The sequence below is a fragment of the Pseudorca crassidens genome, chromosome 16 (assembly GCF_039906515.1).
Source record: "Pseudorca crassidens isolate mPseCra1 chromosome 16, mPseCra1.hap1, whole genome shotgun sequence".
NCBI lineage: Eukaryota > Metazoa > Chordata > Mammalia > Artiodactyla > Delphinidae > Pseudorca > Pseudorca crassidens.
The window spans coordinates 46816737-46835780 of NC_090311.1; the positions used below are offsets into that span (position 1 = coordinate 46816737).

Consider the following 19044-nt stretch of genomic DNA (forward strand, 5'->3'; position numbering starts at 1 on the left):
TTGTCATTGCTGCTTCAGAGGAATGAAAAAAAGACACCAACTATTTTGTTGCCTTGTTCTTTTGTTTTTCCCCTCTCGCTCCAAGGTGGTGGGGGGTTCTTTGTGCTCCCCTGCTTTAGTGGAATTCTGTGTTACAGGGATGAAAGCAAAAGGTTATCAAAGTATGAGGTCCTTGAGGAGATGAGCCTGCAGAAGTAAGAGAAATTGTCCTTGTTAGGGGAAATGGAAGCAGCAAGAAGAACAGGAAGAGTCCCATGATTGGGAAGGATGCTGTTGTTTGTGTCTTACAAGTCAAGGACCACACCCACACCCTGGCAGTGCCCTGGCAGGTGTGTGTGTGGGGGGGGAGATAAGACCTAGGAAGCAAAGGCTGCCGGGCATACCAGGGAGGCTGGGCCCAGGCATCAAAGCTCCCAGGAGCAGCAAAGATGCCAAAGAAGAAAGTGAGCCTATGGGCAGCAGAGCTCTGCCCTCAGTTTCCAAGATCGGGTAAACTTCCCTGGTTCTCCTGCGACCCGACAGCATCCCCCAGCCCTGTATTGAGTTGGATTGGTTTTCTGCCAGCTCTCAGGGTGGGGGTGGGTGAACGGGGAGAGGGGCTTGAAAACAAAGTTAACTTGATTTAAAGAAAAGACAGTCCTGCTTTCACCAGCAAAGCCCTCTGGGGTCCCTAGGAAAAACAAAATGGAATCTAGGTGATAAAATAAGGTCTCACCTCCTCTCCTGTGCTTAGTCTAGTTTCACTTGCTCATAGGGTACTGCACACAGAGGCCCGCACCACGCACCTCAGACCGGAGTTCCTAGTGCGAAACGGCTGCACGGGACCCTGCAGCCCGTGGAGCGTGCGCAGAAGCGCTGCATACGATACTCAATTCAAGATGGCGGCGGTGAGCTGTGTGCAGAGACGCTGCACCCGGCACTGCGATCTCCGCCCCCCGCCCCCCCCCACTCTAGATCCCTAAACGGCAGCCCCACCCCTGGCCTGTCAGGAGAGCAAGTGAGTTGGCACCTCTCCATTCTCTGATAAAAGAAGAAAGCTTTCCTTTGCTTCTGAATCCAACTCCGTCTCGTTCTATTCGCTGGAACAACGCCGGGCGGGGACACCTACTCTGAAGAATAAGTAACAACGTGACGGTTCCTCACAGCCAGTTTGTACTACGCGTGCGCGGGGTGCTTACGTAGGACTCGGGAGACAGAGATACACTGATTACAGATTAGGGAAGCAGGCAGCAAAGCTCTACCTGTCCTCCAGGTCTGGCCACTGCTTGAAGTTTCCCTGGGGGTCACTGCCGGCTTCTCCCTTCTGAGCGTCCACAACCGCCTCCTGCCTCGCCCTCGGTGAGTCCTTCAGGTCCTTGCACAGGTGGAGGGTGCCTCGGGCCATGCTGTCCAGGAAGCTGAGGATCTGGAGGCAGCTCTGTATCTTGGGTGGGAGTGGGCTGGCAGAGGAAAAAGCCGCACTCATCAAATCGGCAAATGGCCTGGCCTTTGTGTCCTCCCAGGAGTGCGGAGGAGCGCCCTCTTCCTGCAGGGCCCCGAAACAGCCCAGCAAGCAGAGGTCCTCTGCCAGCTTCTCAAACAGCCCGGTCCTCCTAAAGAAGTCACCGTTGACGGGGTCCAGGTACAGTGCTGCAGACACAGCACAGAGGGTGTGCAGGACCAGGTCCAGGGTCTGGCTGGGGGACACTGCCCCCCAGGTCTGCAGTGGGGGCTCCCGGAGAGACCCCTCCAGGTCAGAGAGCAGGGACAGCAGCCCATTGAACCCACTGGAGACTCTGAAAGCAGCACGGCCTTTGGGGGTCTCCAGGATCCGGAGCAGAGACTGAAACCAATGAGATACAAGTGAGTGAGATGGAGGAGGCAGATCTTTAACGCTGAGCTCCCACCCATCCCTGCCAAAGCGTTCCGGGTGCTCTTCTGCGCTCCACTCCGTAGGAACAGCGAGCTACCGATGCGCGACTCTGAAACACTGCGAGGTCAGTACCATTCCTCTTACTTTTAGTTTTGGGTTGTGCCTCAGTGTCTTCATTCAAATGGCTGCTCTTAAAGGCTATGCTGCTTTATAGGGTTGACTTACAGTCCTGTATCTTGACTTAAATGCATCTCCCTCCACAAAGCTTTCCCTGACCCTTACTTAGCTTGTTCTCATCCCAGGCTGAGCGCTCACACCTCTAAATCCCCAATCAAAACTCTCACCACACTGTATTGAAGCTACTTGAAAATTGTCTCAGCCTTCGCCTGCATTGAAGCCCCATGAAATCAGGCTTGCTCACTGCTGTGGAACATAGCACCTACGTAATAAATATTTGCTAAACTTATGGAATGAACCATTTCCTGTATTGCAAAAGGAGACTCAGTGAAATCTATGTAAAGCAACTTATTACTATTTACCTCCCTCTCTGTGCAAGCACAGATACTTCTAATAAATGAAAGATAGTCAAACAAATCTACTTAAAACCTGGTGTGAAAATATGAGGAAATTAAGGTGGAGAGGAGAAATCCTAATGGAAGGAAACATATAGATATAGCATATAATATAGACCGTGTGTGGAGTTTAGGCTATTTCAACACACATATGCAATCTACCTTCTACAGATTGCTGAGATTTCTACTGGACAGCCAAACTTTTAATTCCTTCTAAAGTCAAATATTTACTAAGCACTTCCAATATACTATTCATTGAGCCCTGTGCACGATATACACTAGGTATTCAATAAATGTTTCGAAAGGAAAGAAGGACTACATTTAAGAAGTTCTCATTCTGTGCTAAAGTTTCACACCTAAAAGTGAAGAATGCATGGATGATCTTAGGTAAATATCAAAAGCCTCTAACTTTTGGTATTTAGTTATTTACTATTCATGAAAATTGCATGGGACTGCATCGAAGACCCAGGCTTCTTAGGCATGTTTCCCAGAGAATGGCCAGTCCCTGTAGTTTTGCTCTGGAGGAAGATTTGAATTGTTTTGTCCTTTCAAGTGTTTAGTGTTCAGTGACACAAGAAAGAGGATTGTCCGGGCAGGCACAACTTAAAGTCAATTTCAGGATGCTTGAAACAAGTTTCAAAGAGAAAAAATAAAAAGAAATTCCCAATTTGAGAGAGAGGGGATGATGCTGTGTCTTAAGTGCATGGTTTAGGGTGACAGTCTATAGCATAATGCATGAAAGTCCATTGACAAAGAGAAAACTGGTGGGTCAGAAAAAAGGAGGGAAGGGATTCGATTTTTAAATTCTCATATAGAGAAAGTCAAATAGAAATTCAGTAAAGTTACAGGTAGCTATGAAATATGAAGTCATGCACTTTGCAGGGCAAAGGTGATTTTCTAGCTCTATCTCTAAAATGCTGGTAACCCTAACCTAACACTAGAGTTTTATCTGAAACAATATAATGTGTACCCCTAACACCCAAATTCTGTTATCTAATATTATATTCTGCTACACGAAGCCTGAGCTGCTTGGCAGGCAGTCAACCCAAGCTTGGGGTAAGAAAGCACAAAATGAGGCAGGACTAAGTAAATGCATACAGGCAAGGACTCTTTCAAAGATGGAGAGAAATGACGACCAAGGCGCTGCTTAACATGCTCCCACGGCCCCATCCATGACATTTCAAGAAATTAAAAACAAAAATTGTAGAAACTAGGAGAATCTGTAAAAGGCCAAAGGCCACGATTATGTTCAAAGTGGACAAATTATCATATAGAGTGATGTAGAAAGATTCATCCCTACCAGTGTGGGTCAGTTGATCTTTTCCCAGTTATAGGAGAAAACAATGCATGACTTATGGTGGTTAGATCAAAGACTACTCACCACAGCTCAGGGAGTGACTGTGGTGAAATTGAATTGTCATTTTGTTCTTTAAAAGAAACAGCATCAGGGCCGTGCACTAACCGGGGATCAAATGAGAGTGGTGGGATAGACTTCAGGGAAATGGGCTTTCCAGACTGCCTGAAAGCTAGAAGCAAAAGTGAAACATTAAGGACCAGGCAGTGACAACTGCTTTCTCCTCCTGGGTGAGGATATGACCCAACTACTTCTGAATTTGGCTCAAAACCCAGGAAAGTTTGATATTTGTAGACAGGTCCTTAAAGAGAAGATTGTATATAGACTGTTAGAGCAGATTCTTCAGAATAGTGACATTTGGTGAATGTAAAACCTTATGGTTTAGCAACACAGAGCTTTCTAGACCAGGCACGGCCTTTCTCTTTATAGACCGCATCACCACAGCTGCCTTCCTCAAACCCCACCCCCAACCCCAGGACACTGGGGCCAGTCCTCTGTGCCTGCCTTGTGTGAGCAACTCACTCCGCACAGAATATTGTTTCTTTGGTCAAGTTGGAAATGAACTCTAACCTTGAAGTGCGTGTGGTGGTGGTAGTTTCTTCCTGCCAACTGATAACCCACACAAAAGGCTGAGCATTAACGTGTGGTACAGCGTGCATTGCATTGTGTGTCTCGACCTGTCTCAATGTGACTCGTGCCGTGGAAAATAAATACATCACCGAGACATCAGGAAGTCTTAAGCTGTGAAACTGTAAACTGTCTAGATGTATGTGAGTGTTTTCGGTGGCTCCTAAAACTACGATGAGGTTGTTCAAGGCAAATGGAATGAATGGAGCTCTTCTGTTTATCACATGACGTGTGACAAAACAAACACCCAAAAGAGAGAGTAATTAAAAAATAAAACTAATCAGATTAGAGCAATTGTCTAAGTGCTGGATGACCACTAAAACCCCCCTCTTTCCTTAAGAAACCATCTTCCAGTTGTCCAAGTTGACACCAGACGTTGCTCAGAAGGTCTCCATCATTCAAGGAATGTTGAGAGCAGATATTTTAAAAAGAAAGCAAACCAGTAATAGTGTCTGTGTCTCTCAGAGGGTCTATCCTCTGTAATTCCTAGACGGTTCCTTTCTCCTCCGGTTGGGAGGGGTGGAGAAAAAAGCAATGGCGGACCTTAATTGTTGCTTTGTTTGATTTATTAAATTCAAAGTCATTATCTAAAATGGGGGTAATCTCATTAGAACTTAGACTGCTCTATTATTTCTTGGGATGGGGTTAATTTCATATTTGCAGAGTCATAAAGTAAAGAGCCCCAAATCCAATTACAAAGGCTTAATTTCATAGCAACTAAAGAGAAACATTTCTATCATAAAGGAAAATAAATACTGCACTACTTCGGGAAACGATTTGTCAGGAACTGGGGACCTGGGAGGAGGGTCTCCATTACTGTCATTCAACTTTGCATGATAATGCATCACCTAGGCTTGAGAGTCTACGGAAGGGAGTAAATTTAATCAGCTGAAGTCAAAGTAATCAGGCTAGGGTTGACACATTTCAAGAAAGGTCAGCGTTAAGCACATTTTCTCCTCCTTAACTCAGTTACCATGTCATCCTCTCTGAGTTAGTATTCCTCAAGCTTGAATCTATAAAATGGATGTCTGCTGCAAAGCGCTAACTACGTTAGGACTAACAGGATTTATTTCACATTCTATTATTTGTTATTCCTCATAATTTTCCACGTGTCATGCTGGAGGACCGGTGAGGTAACGCGATTAAGCTCAGAGTTGAACAGCTAAATGTATATTAGCAAATCAATCTGAATTTGTGCATAACCCAATCACAGTCCCACTGGCCATGGAGAGGAAATTCATTTGCTTACATTATTCTTTAACTCGGTTATCATTTGCCAGAATTAGGTGGTGAAGTCACATGTGCCTCTGTATTGGTATGGAAGCACCACTGGACTTTGGGAGCAACTGCCTTAAGTCACATGTTTCTGGAGGAATTTTCTCCTCCAGAGCAGCTGGCTGATTCTCAGGGAAGGGAAATGAGGGTGGCACCATGATGTGAATACGCTTCAGAGATGACAAACCTTTATTGGGTGGTGAGGCAGGGAGTCCTGCCTTTGAAGTCCCCTCCCTCTACCACTTTCACCTCATCCTACATCTGACCCACTTTGCAGGCACAGTGCTTTGGGCAGAGTCCACTGTCAACTGCCAAACAAGGAAATCTAGCCAGAAAGAACTAATTTTACATCTTTGTTTCCCGAGGGGTTCCCAAAGTGATGCAGAACAAGGGCAGATCCCACATCAGATTCCAGCAAACGTTGGCTAATTGCTCACACGACTCAGTGGTGGGCAAGGCTGGAACAGGCTCTGGGGCCCAATCCTTCTCCGCCACCCACGGGAGCTACAACGTGTTATCACCCTAGTCCTGGAAGAACAATGGCGGCTCTGGGCACCCTCCCAACTGCCCAGCAGTGACTTGGTACCCAGGGAGAAGACAGCCCATTGAGTGCGGGGTATGGCTCTGTTAAATAAGCTTACACAGTGTTCATCCCTGATGTGCTCTGTTGATAGTGTGATTCTGAAATGATATTGAATCTGTAAAACACCATAATGGCTTTACATTGCTAATTCTAGAAATTCAATCCTATTACCCAAGGGCTGTCACTCCAATAAGGTGCTTCTGGGCTATAGAGTAAGCAAGATGAACTTTCCAGGAGCAAAGCAGAGAGCTTTTCTATAATGGACACAAAAACACTTGTGCTCTCCAAAACTTTTCTCTCCATGAATCTGTTTGACTTTCAATATGAAAATGTCAGAAATAGATAGGGCTTCCAATTATTCACCCAATAGAAAACCAAAGTCCTAACTGCCTTGCTCTCTGCCTTCCCTGTTCCTTATTAGAATAAGGCTCATGTGAATTAAGCTGAACACAGACATATGAGAAAAAATGCAACAAACAGCAAAATGAAGAGGAAAAATCACCAGATTTTAAATCACTAGTCTTAGATCCAAACTCAACTTCACCATTCAGTATTAGAATCTCTCGGGGCCTATCTCTGCCCAATATTAAGATAGGACCACATGAAGCTAAGGTGCCCTCCAGCTGCAAACTGTCATTAATTCTTGATATCTCTCTCCCTTACTCTCCCGTTTACATGCTCCCCTCAATCCTGTTACTTCACATAATCATGGGACTCCAGTGTCTTTCAACAGACCTTTAACTTTCCTTTTTTGTTTCATCACTTTCACTGATTCTTTGACCCTGTGATCAAATTGCTGTTTTGGTTCTTGTCATCTGCGAAATACATGATAACTATGGTCATAATGCCACTTCTGGATGGGATTCTCGTGACACATTGGCCATGCTGAACTCCACAGGATTAGGTCATGAGAAGACATGAATACAGTTGCATCAGTGCCTGACATTGGCTCTGCTGAGAAATAAAGTAGGTAAAATAAACTGAATGCCATTCTCTAACTGGTGAAATGGTTTTGTACAGAGATAGTCATAGCTAAATAAGGTTGAGGGTTTAATTTTGGAAGTCAGAGCAACTTCGTATTGTATAAAATTCACCAGTGATCCGGAGTGGCATGATAATGCAACATGAGTGTGTATTGCATAGGGGGTTCTTCTGCACATAGACATGACAGGTCCCCAAGTCAGTTCCTTGGGAGATATTTGCATTTACATCTGCTCTTCTCTTAAACAGCATAAACAAAAGAAAGGGGATTTTTTTTTTCTTTTAAGGCATAAGCCCGCAAAGACAAAAGAAATGGAAAAGCAGGAACAGCAACAAAATTGTGAGAGCTGTAAGGCTGATGATGTTTATTATCATCTTTTACTGTTTTAAGATAACTTGATGATTATTAACAATATTACAAAAACAAAAATATATGCTTCTCTTTGTTGTCCAAAGGTGACAGCCTAGTTTTACTTCTCCCTTTGTAACCACTGTTTCTGTGCCTTTGACTGCGTTTTGCTTCCTCTTCCCAGTTGAGGTGTTCCCTCCTCTGTGAGCCTTCCTCAAACATGTAAGGCAGCATTGGTCTCTCCTACTTCTCGGTTCCCATGGCAGCCTGCCTTCAACCTCTGGGGCATTACCATGCTGCATCACCATGACTGCTTGCTTAATACTAGCCCTAGTCTACGAGCTACCAGTTGGCAAGGGCTGAATCTCATACAACAGTGTGTCCCAAGCACTCTGCATCAGACCTGGTAACTGGTAGATGCTCACTAAATGCTGGGCAAGTAAACAAGGCTGCTGCTTGGCCACCACCAATTTGGGCTCCACTTCCATAGTTTACAGTGTGGCTGGGAAGTAGCTGCCCAACCAGGGACTACATTTCCTGGCATGTCTTGCATCCAGATGAGTCCTGCCCAGAGAAACTTGGACAGAAGTTAACGTGCACCAGTTTTAGGCCTGAAAAAGAACGTGTGCCATTTTCTCTGCTCTCCCTTCCTTTGTCTGATGGCTGGATTAGATGCCCAGGTGACTGCTGTCCCTGAATGACACTCCTCCCAATCACTGATTGGACGGTACGTAAGAAAGAAACCTCTAATGTGCCAGGCTGTTGAGGATGGGGGATTTATTTGTCACAGCAGCCAGTAGCACTCTACCTGTATGATACAGTGACCAACTAAATGAATGAATGCATGGGCAAATGCCGGTCACCTGCTGCATGTCCATGGGAAACCCATCACAAAGGAGGACTTGACATCACCTTCAGGAGATCCAGTTTCAGCTGCAGTTCCCCTTGAGTGGACGAGCACAAAGCGCCCACAATGATGCTCATGTACTCCTCGGCGTTGATGACTGAGAGCTGCTCCAAGATGCTGAGCGAGGCTCCCCGGTAGCACTCATCGTCCAGGAAGATCTTGATGAAGGGCACCATGCCGTGGTCTTTCAGGACAACTGGGGACCAGACAGAGAGTACGGGGCTAGAGCGACGGGGGCCTTGGCACCTTAGCTTCAATTACAAGGAAAGCTTTTCCTCACAATTTCCAAGTTTGTTTGACTACATGTGTATGTGTGTTTTCCACGCATTAGAAATTTTTTTTCAAAATCCATACCTACTGTTAAAATAAGAAGAGGAAGAGAGAAACTATGGAGCTGAGAATTAAAAAGAAAAACCGCTTTCTTCTCCAGTGAGAATTCTGTTTTTGAAAAAAAGTTTCCCCCTTTTCTGTTTTTAGAGATGTAAGTAATACAAACTTTAATTGGATATACCTCTGGTATTTATTTCCACGTAATCCCCTAATCCAGGGCCAATGGCAATTCTCTCTTGTCTCTGCCCAAATTCTTATTGAAAGCAAACCAGAATTTAAGAGTATGTTTAACTCATAGGTAGTTTCTTGTGGCAAGGTGGGCGGCAGGCAGGATTTAAGAAATTTGGCTAATGGTGTGTTTTTGTTTAAAAGTAATCCTAAGAATTTCTTCCCCAGGATTGATCTTTGAAGTAATCACATGTAGAATAAGAACTAGGAAGTAACTGGATCGTTCAAATGGTATGACATGGATTTGAGCTGGTCAACTCCATAAGGCAGGATTTCCCCAATTATGGGCCAGGTACCCCTTACATGGAAATCACCTTGGAAGCCTGTTTACAAGTAGATTACTAGGCTCTACCTTGACCTGATAATTAGATCTCTGGGAGGGAGCTTAGGAATATGCACCTCCCTATTAACCAGAACCTCCAGGGAATCTCTTATAGTCTAACATTAGAGACGCTCTACCATAGTGAAATAATCATTCACATTCGGTATAGCTGACCTGTGAGGGCCTCAGATAAAGATGCACCAAATCACCAAACCCACCGATGTCACTTTGCTGATGCATCTGCTTCATAGTATAATATACATGCATTTATATTTTAGGCACGTATTTTTTAAGCATGAGAGCCACACGATCTTAGGAAGCTAAACTTTTTTTGAATGGATGAAGGTACTAAATCCATCATGGGCTGAAAGCACATCAAATTATGTCTCTTAAAAATGATGAGCTTTCGGGCTTCCCTGGTGGCGCAGTGGTTGAGAGTCCGCCTGCCGATGCAGGAGACACGGGTTCGTGCCCCCGTCCGGGAAGATCCCACATGTCGCGGAGCGGCTGGGCCCGTGAGCCATGGCCGCTGAGCCTGCGCGTCCGGAGCCTGTGCTCCGCAACGGGAGAGGCTGCAACAGTGAGAGGCCCGCACACCGAAAAAAAAAAAAATGATGAGTTTTCTTTGCCTGTATTTTACAATTGGAATATTTTTTAAAAAGTATCTATAGTCAGTGCAGCAGTATATTAAAAGATTTTACTTGAGAGAGATGGGGTTTCTGTGGTCTCATAAATTTAAGATAACTCTTTGATTCCCAGCCTTATTTAGCAACCTAAACAGTAAAAAGTGTCAATTGATGTGTCTACCAATCTACTGTTGATCCCTGAACATCAACCAGTGAATGGACATGAGCCACAGCGATAGTGTTGGTTATTCCTTGGATATAGCCTTTGAACAATGACATAAATCACCAGGAAATAGTTAATGTTTTCCCAACCAGTGACGAGGTGAATTTGATACCACCCTTACCTGCATTCCGAACTGATCCTTTCAGAAGCGTGACCACAGTTCTCAGCATCACACAAGTCAGTTCTCTTTCTGTATCCTGAACTCCAGGATTGGACTCTTTGTTTCCTGCCATATTTAAGAAGCAATGAAGAAACATTTTTAAGTACATGTGCTATGGCCCCAAATCTCCAATTCCGTTAGTTTCCTATCCTCTTAAAAAAGATGAGTATCATGCTTCCCTTATAAAGGAGGGTACATCCCAATTTGTAAGATGTGACCCTACAACCCTACATCAGAGGTTCTCCAACTTGAGTGCATCAAAATCCCCTAGAAGACTTGTAAAATCCAGGGTATGTACATGGGGCATGGTTAGGCAGGGAAATCCCAGGCCCGCGCTCCTGAGGCAGGGTGAGGGAGTGCTGCCAAGGAGCCACGGGTGTACAGCCCAGCAGGGCATGCAAAAGTGTGGCCAAGGTTTAGAGGGGCAAGCTGGCCAGCAAGGCCCTGGTGACTGACCTCTGCTCCAGGTGGGAGGCCATTGGGTCTGACAGCACCATGTGAGCAAGGTGGCCGTATCCCAGCTGACCCTGGACGTGTCCCACACACCCTTCCATCCTGGACTTTCAAGCCTCTCTGAGCCTCCTTTCCCCTTTGCATTGCTGAGGACCTGTCCTTGTGCTGTTTCCCTACCTACACACTCAGACAATATCTACTGCAGGAGGTATCTGAAAACTAAGAACTCATCAGGCCTGAGTTAGTCCCATGAGTCGGCTTCTAGTTACACCCATCCCTCCCACCTCTTCATGGGGAAGATCAGGCAAGTTATAGAAAATAGGGAGGCTGCCTGTGCTGTGAAGCCATGTAGCCCAGGGGTACCCTCTCTGACTCTCAGGGCACCAGGTGACATGGGCACACTCACTTTCTCTGTTATGTTAATGGGTGGTGGGGCTGGTACACAGACCAGGCCCAGCTAACACTGGCCCCCACCCATTCCCCACTTCCCCTCCTAAAGCTCTTGGAAGGCACCTGACTTCCTCAGGATCTTAGCCTGCTTCCGTAGCTGGGCTAGCAGCAGGCCCAGGAGCCCCGAGTCCCGGAAGATGTCAGTGAAGAGCGGGTCCCCGCCGGCGATCCTGAGGACAGTTTTCAAGGCCACGAGGGTGACAAGCGGCTCTGGGCTCTCCTGGATCAGGTGCTGCACCTTCCGCAGGATCTCATGGGGCACGTAATGCAGCTCAAACACCAGGACCTCCAGCAGCTGGAAGAAGTGCATCTGCACCAGGGTCGGCTTCAGGGGCACGATCTCCACGAACTGCGAGATGGGCTGCAGGGTCCACTCCAGCAGGAAGAAGTTGCGGGCGTTCCAGGCCCACATGGTCCTGATGGATGACAGGACTTTGGTGCAGAGGACAGGGTCACTGGCTTTGTGGAAAACATTCTGCAGGACTTGGAAGGCCTGAAGATTCTTCACGGTCACCCCTGAAGATGCAAAAAAGAAATAATCCTGCAAATCATTTCACCTGCCTATGCCTAGAAATACATGCTTGCATTATCACGAGGAAATACCATTTAAAGTTTCTATTTTCTAGCTCCTGTGGGTAAATGTCTATCAGAAGTCCAGAAAAGCCATATGCCCAGAATGTGAATAAGGCTGGAGTTGCATTGTCCAAGACATGCTGGATAATTAAGCATTTGAAATGTGGCCACTGTGAACTGAGGCGTGCCCTGAGTGTAAAAATACTCATCAGATTTTCAAGACGGAGCACTAAGAGAAGAAGGCAAAAAAAAGTCATTAACAATTATTTGTACGATCACATTTTTTGATGGTAATATTTTGGATATATTGGGTTAAATAAAATATATTATTAAAAATAATTTAACCTGTTTCTTCTTAATTTTTAAAATTTTGCTGCTAGAACATTTAAAATTACGTAATGTGGCTCGCATTATATTTCCATCAGGCAGCACAGGACTGGAGGATTGGTTTCAATTAATTAAAATCAAATGATGTTAAAGATTACTAAGCAAAGTCAGTTTCATTTCTAGGCAAGCTGTTAAATAAAGACACCTTCCAAACCCACTCCCTCCTTTCTCTCCAGCTAGAAGGTTAAGTCTCATTCTCTCTTACCCAGGAGATACTTCCTCAGAGAACTCCCTGCCTCCAGCCCTCTGTGCTTCAGACACTCGAGATGTTTCTGAAACTCCTCTCTAATCCAGCCACTCCCCTGTGCGTCTGCTGGAGTCACATCCAGTGGCTTTTCCTAACCTGGTCTCACAGCTTTGCAGCCTCCACCTCTGGTCTGCGCAGGTCTCTCTGCCCATCTCCCCAGACTCACCCAGATGTTTCTGGTCACCATTTCTCTCCCCAGGCTGTACCTTCTGTCTTTATATTTCTTCCCCCTCTTTTCTACCTGGATGACCCATCCTTTGCCTTGAAACTTGTCTTGAATGGGACCCTCTGTGCAGGGTTTCCTGACTGACCCAGGCAGAGCTAATTCTCTGCACTGGTGTCACCACTGTGCCTGTTTATCAGCCAGTTACTGAGTAGATTATGGCTCAAGGTTTGTGTGATGGTCTCTATAGAGAAGTTTTAAGGAGCAGACACCTGGCCTCTTCACGGTGGTACCCAGCATGGGGTGGAGTGGCTGCTGGACAGAAATTATCAGTACATGTTGATTGAGTTCGTCAATCAATCAGTCAGTATCTTGTAGAGCTAAGGAGGCACTGACTCTGAGCCTGGATGGCTGTTTCAGGGCCATCAGTCCCTGTTAGATAAGCAGATGTTACCAAGTAAGTCACACCTGTGATGGAGATCACAGGCTCCCTCCATTATCTGAGAGAGTCTTTGCCTTTTTAAAGCAAACATTTCGTCTCAGTCCCACCCAGGTCGTCTGGAAAAATCTATAAAGGAGAGATTTTAAATGTCCCCAAAGGCATGACAGAATCAGCCCCTACTATATCACTGACAGGTGCCACATGTTTGTTTCTGCACAGCGAATCAGGGAATGACCTGCATTGCCTTGTCAGGGCACAGTGCCAAGTGCTGTCAGGCACCCAGAGACACCCAATGACCCACCAGAAGCCTCGTGATGGAACTTGAAGCCTTCCAGCTGCGGGTAAGTGATGCTGTCGAACACCTTCAGCTCTGACCTCCCACAGGTTGTCAGCCACACCACCAGCCCAAGGAGCTCCTCTAGGTGGGGGTCCACTTCACTCTGGGTCAGCCCGTCATACCTGTGGGGACAGACGAGGCCAGCTCCCTGGACGTCTTGGACGGAGCAGCCAGGTTTGCTCATGGTGCTCCTTGCAGGGATACAGAGGCAATGGAAATCGCAGTGCTGGGCAAGACCCAAAAGGTCTCCACCAGTTCAGCACCAAAAGACGCAGGGAGGGATGAAAGTCACTCTGTCTGCAAGCCTCAGCCCTTGATCTGAGGACGTGCAATTAGAATAAAGAGAAAGCTGTGAAGAGCCACAGCATCTGCTCACCGGAAGGCTGCTTTCCGTGGCCAGGCCCCCCAGAAGTCACGAGCTTAGGGCACCAGCAGGGCAGAAGCACCCCCAAAATGAGAGATTTGATATTTCAGAATGGCAACAATACAGACATCATGGGAAATAATTGGACTTTATTAGACTTCCTCATGCTTATTTCAAGAGTGGGTATTGTTTTTGTTTCTAATCCTCCCAGGGACTCTGGAAGGCAGGGTAGAGCTATCCCACCCAAGGGGCAAATTTGCTGGGTACGGATCCATCAGCTTCTACCAGTCATTGGTAGAGGGCTGGTCCTGGAGTTGTTGATCTATGGGCACTTCCAACCCCAAAGCATATAGGCAGAGCTGGTCACAGCCATCCCAGAAAGCCCTCCAACACAGGATGTGGATTCTGACAGGTGGCTGTTAGGCCAGCAGGCATGCAGGCGGTACATGCCACCAAATGGACTTGGTAAAACTATTCTTGTGATCAGCCATTGGTTTCCTAAAGAAGTAGCTGCAAACCCGGCTGCACGTTGATTTACTTTTGCAATAAAAGTCGCTCTGGCCATGCTCTCTGGAGATTTGCATTTCAGAAGACATCCTGAGAAGCCCCAATATCTGTCTTTCTCCAAAGCACTGCAAATGATTGTGAGGACCTTGGCTTCCACCGTTTCTTCCCCACCAAGCACAGCCACTTACCGAAGTAACACTTTGAGTAGCAGAGGGTAGCCCTCCCCATTCTCAAACTCCAGGAACAGAGCAGAGGAGACAGGGTAGGAGTCCTTCACAAAGCCCAAGACGAGGCTCAGTGCCTCGCTCACCTCGGGAGCAGGGAGAGTGTCTGCAAGCCTGGAGAGGTTCTGGAGGGAGATCTTGATGCAATCCATGGCTGCAGGAAGGAAACACACCCCTGCTAATTCAAAGGCAATAGCTTTTCTTCAGTGGTCATTCCCTCCCCACCTGCCTTTACACTGTATATCAAGATGTGAATGAGAATTCATTCAAAACACTTTTCTGCTGGCTCTTGGATCAAGAAGAAGCCTCCTCCATGAGAAGTGTCATCCTGAGAGCCACACTCGAGGGCCCAGACGGAGAGCAGGTGAAACAGGAAGTGGAAGGGAGCCTCTAAGCCCTCTGCTCTTCATTCCCAGCACACAGGACAGTCCAGGCCCATTAATAACAAGATGCAAGACACCAGACCTGAGTGTCACAGAAGACCTTAAGGAAGCAATGCTGAGCAGAAATGAGCTTGATGAAAAGTGTAGGGAAGGATATATGAACACGTGGGAAGATGAAGGGCAAAAAGATGGTGTGTATCAGCTACTAAAGAATCCAGGGGGTTGGAGCTGGGAAGTGTGGTCCACAAGGGAGGGCGAGGAAGACAGGCCCCACTGGTATGTGGCCTGCTGTGGAACACACTGGTCACCCCAGAGCTGTGAGAAGCCAGGGCAAGAATGGAGTCAGCGGAGAGATGTCACTGGGTTTGCATTTGGGTGGATCACTGTTTTTAGGGCTCTTTCATTGGGGGAAGCCTCTTCTGAGTGCCAAGAAAGTCACACCAGTGGATCAGGAAAAGTGTCTACCAGAATTTGAGATAAGGCATTCTCAGTCCCTCACCTGCGAGGCCAAGGACAAGTTCCAAACTCTGCATGCCAGACAGGGCAGCACTGAGAGTTGTGGACGCCAGGCTAGTCCTTACTTCCTGACCTTCTCCTCAGCCTGTACGCCCATGGAAACTACTCATTCCCCTATGGCACAGTGCTTTTGTGGCCAGCTCCTCACTGCGGTGGCATTTTTCTTTCCAACTGAGAATAATGACCGCAGCGAGAGACCCCCGCCACCAAGGCAGGCAGCCTTTTCTCAGGGGATGCTGAGCACCTCAGGCTCAGCTCAGCCCTGCACCATTACCACTGGGCCCTGGCTTCACTGGGAAATTTCAATCTTGAAACTGGGGATGAAGTTTCGTCCCAGGGCTCAATTACAGTAAGAGGGTGGGCTTGTACTTTCCCAGCTCTCACCAGCTGACACCGGCTATTATAGGAGGCCCCAGAAAGAAGACAGGTCACAGGGCAAGTGTCTGTGGACAAGCAGGTCTAAGCACTTCAAATATGCCAACTCATCGAAGTGTCACAACAATCCATTGAGATCAACGGGATTATTATCTCCATTTTACAGATGAAAAAACTGAAGCACCCAAGCAGTTAAGTGCCCAAGGTCACTCAGCTAGGAGGACAGAGCTGGAGCCCGCACCCCAGGCCATCTGGTTCCAGAATCTAAGTCCTTAACCCTTACACATGCTGCCCAGAGCAGAACCTAAGGCACTGGAATCAGGCATCTCCAGGGTTAATATTTGATTCTCTTCTTCACTAGCTGGGGAGCCTTGGCAAATTCTTCTATCACTCAATCTGTTTCCTCTGCTGGAAAATGGCATTAATTATCAATATGTATCTCAAAGAAGCAAATGAGGTAACATACAAGTGAGCCCAGCACAGTGTCTGTTCAACAGCATGTGTGTAGTAAATGAGTTCCCCTTTCCCTCTCTCCTCCAGTAGAGCATCAAAATGAACAATAAAGACACTTTCATGAATGGACCCAAGCAATGTAGGGTCACCTACTAGGCATAGTTGGGCATCGGTGAAAATCCTGTTTGTTCATCACTATTTTGGTCCCTGGAATCTATACTGATGCTGCAAGGGCATCCCAAGGTCTTATTCTAGAAAGTGTGCCCACAGCCCAGCCCTGGTCTCCCAGGGTCATACCCTGCAGGTATTGGATGATGCTAAGGTTTTGGGCCTTGGAGATTGCCTTCAGCACACAGAAGGTGGGCTCCTTCCAAAAGGAGCAGCTGTGCTCCCGAAGACACGTCGTGGCAATCACAAGAGACTGGAGCTCGTTTCCAGAGAGAAGTCCCTCCAGACCCTGAGCCTCACCGCAAATGTTGAGCAACATCTGGAAAAAAAAAAGCCAAAGAGACTCTGGTTAGGAAGCCTCCTTCCTGTGATGAATCTGTTCCCTAATTTTCCATGTCTCAGCGGGAAGGATGGGGTCATATGTGGTCACCCTCTGCCCCAAACCAGGGAGATTCAATGCCATTTCCTCAGAAGGGCCTCCATTTATACTCTTGTCCTCATTTCCCAGCACATCTCTCACTTTTCCATCAGAGCACTTAAAAAATTGGACGCTGATCATTTATTCGCGCGACTGATCTCCCCGTTTAACTTCTCTGTCTCTCTGTCATCTCTGTGAGAGACTGTGGGTCCAGCATAGTGACGAGCCCAAGAGGAGTTCTCTATATTTTGTGGAATGAAATAAGGAAACCCTGAGGAACTCTGATGTGGTATCACTGTGGCTCACATTCTGTCCATACATGGAGAGGACCAGGAAGACAGGGCTGTACTAATTCCCTGCAGAGCACATAGAAGCCACACAGTAAAGACTTAAGTACCCAGTACTGTGTCCTGGTCACCACTTAAAATATGATTTATGTGTGGGCAAAGGACACCTAAATTTCTAACAGATGCAGCTTATGGACAACCCACCATAAGTGGAACCTGCCAGAACTTATGAGATACCCTCTGGTAAAGATGATTCTGGCCTGAGAATTGGTCTAAAATGGATGGGGATGTGGACGTGCATGTTCAGTGGACAGCTGCATCGGCAATCCCCAAATGGTCCGAAGTACCTGCTCTGTGCGAGACCCTGGCCAAGGCACAAAGATGAGTAAGAGACACAGTCCCCCCACCAGAGAGGCAGGAGGAGTTTTCTGGAGAATGCAGCATCCCAAAAGCTGAGAAAGCAGAACTTGTCAGTAAGGGGGCAGGGGAGAGAGGTGAGAAGTTATGTTAAAAGTCGCTGCTGGTCAGAGAGGATAGGAAAGATGGGTAATGACGTGAGGACATAGCATGTGATGCCTGAGATGGCCTCTGAGAGGAGAGACGGAGGTGACCGCACAGAGTGGTTAAATGCCTTTCTGTGAGCAGACTCAGGAGCCAGGTTCCCAGGGTTCCAATCCCAGCCCCGACCCACCCCCTCTGTGACCCTGGACTCATGTTTACTCACCGTGCCTTAGATCACAAAACCACACACATCCTGTGGTGGAAGACAGGGCTCGGGGAGGTGACAGAGGTGAGGTTATGGCATAAGGGTGGGTACATAGCAAGTACTTAGAAAATGTTGGCTACAGTTCTGCAAGGGGGCTTAGCATGTTTGTTCTCAGAGGTGCAGGGGCCAGAGACAGGAGGTTCCAAATGTCCGGGAGGGTCGGCGGGACCTTAGAACACAGACTGGAGGACAAGGAGCTGTTGTGGCCGAGTGGGGGAGGAGGAGCACACCGTCCTGGGAGAGAACAAGGGCAATACAAGGATACAGCGAGATGGAGAGAAACTCCATCTTCCAAATGCGTGGGGTTCCCCAGCATTTGCAGAGCCTGGGGGAAAGGGGTGATCTGGACCCTCCAGGAGAATAGAGGAGCTTCAGAACTAGGGGGAGAGAGATGAAAGGAGGTTGGAGAAGCAGAGCTCGGTCTCGGCCCAGAGGAGTCCAGCCCTCCTCCCACTCACCTGCACAAACATCCTCTGAACTTGAACATCACTCTCAAAAAGCTCTTTCTTTCCCAGAGGAAAGACAAAGAAGAGGTAAAGGCACTGGAGGAGCAGGGCTGGGAGCCCCGATTCGGCAACTCTGCCCAGCGTCTCCTGCAAGCGAAGAGCAGACGTGACCCAGGGCCGCAGAGCCAGGCAGAGCACGGCTCCAGACCCAGACCAGAGAGGTCAGCCAGTGAAGCTGTTTTAGCCACGAACGTGGGTAAGTCACTTCCTCTCTCTGGGCGACGCATTCTCAGTTAAGAATGGAGGCAATCATAGGGCCCACTGGGATGGCTGTGAAGATTAAGTTGCTATAAAGTGTGTATTATGTGCTCGATAAACATTATATCTTTTACACAGTAGACAGATGATAGGAAGGAAGGAAAGGAGGGAGGGCAGGAGGGTGGAACTGGTGCAGGGCAGAAATCCAGGGCTTTCCTGGCAATCATACCTCTGATTTTGGTAGGTTTCCTCCTGATGAGGGAACTGGAAACTCAGTAGGGAAGAGGTGGTTGAGAACAAGTACACGCAACTGAATTAAGGACGTGCTCAGGGCCCTGTCCATCCCTTCGTCCAGATCTAAGACCTCATCATGACCAAAACAGCCCTATAGGTGAGGACCCATAATCCAGAGAGCCACACCACAGCTAAACAGCCCCA

The 19044-nt window shown here is 47.3% G+C and overlaps 1 protein-coding gene across 2 annotated transcripts in view; it reads right to left on the reverse strand.

The window, feature by feature from the left end:
* Nucleotides 1-19044, reverse strand: part of WDFY4 (WDFY family member 4) — a 280347-nt gene that overhangs the window by 230757 nt on the left and 30546 nt on the right. For both annotated transcript variants that reach the window (XM_067710249.1, XM_067710248.1), the window contains 8 exons: nt 18361-18495; nt 16561-16750; nt 14501-14690; nt 13406-13563; nt 11356-11808; nt 10351-10455; nt 8506-8696; nt 1242-1822 (listed from right to left, as the gene is read on the reverse strand). In XM_067710249.1, coding sequence (XP_067566350.1) covers nt 1242-1822; nt 8506-8696; nt 10351-10455; nt 11356-11808; nt 13406-13563; nt 14501-14690; nt 16561-16750; nt 18361-18495 — 2003 coding nt within the window. The remainder of the gene's footprint in view (nt 1-1241; nt 1823-8505; nt 8697-10350; nt 10456-11355; nt 11809-13405; nt 13564-14500; nt 14691-16560; nt 16751-18360; nt 18496-19044) is intronic.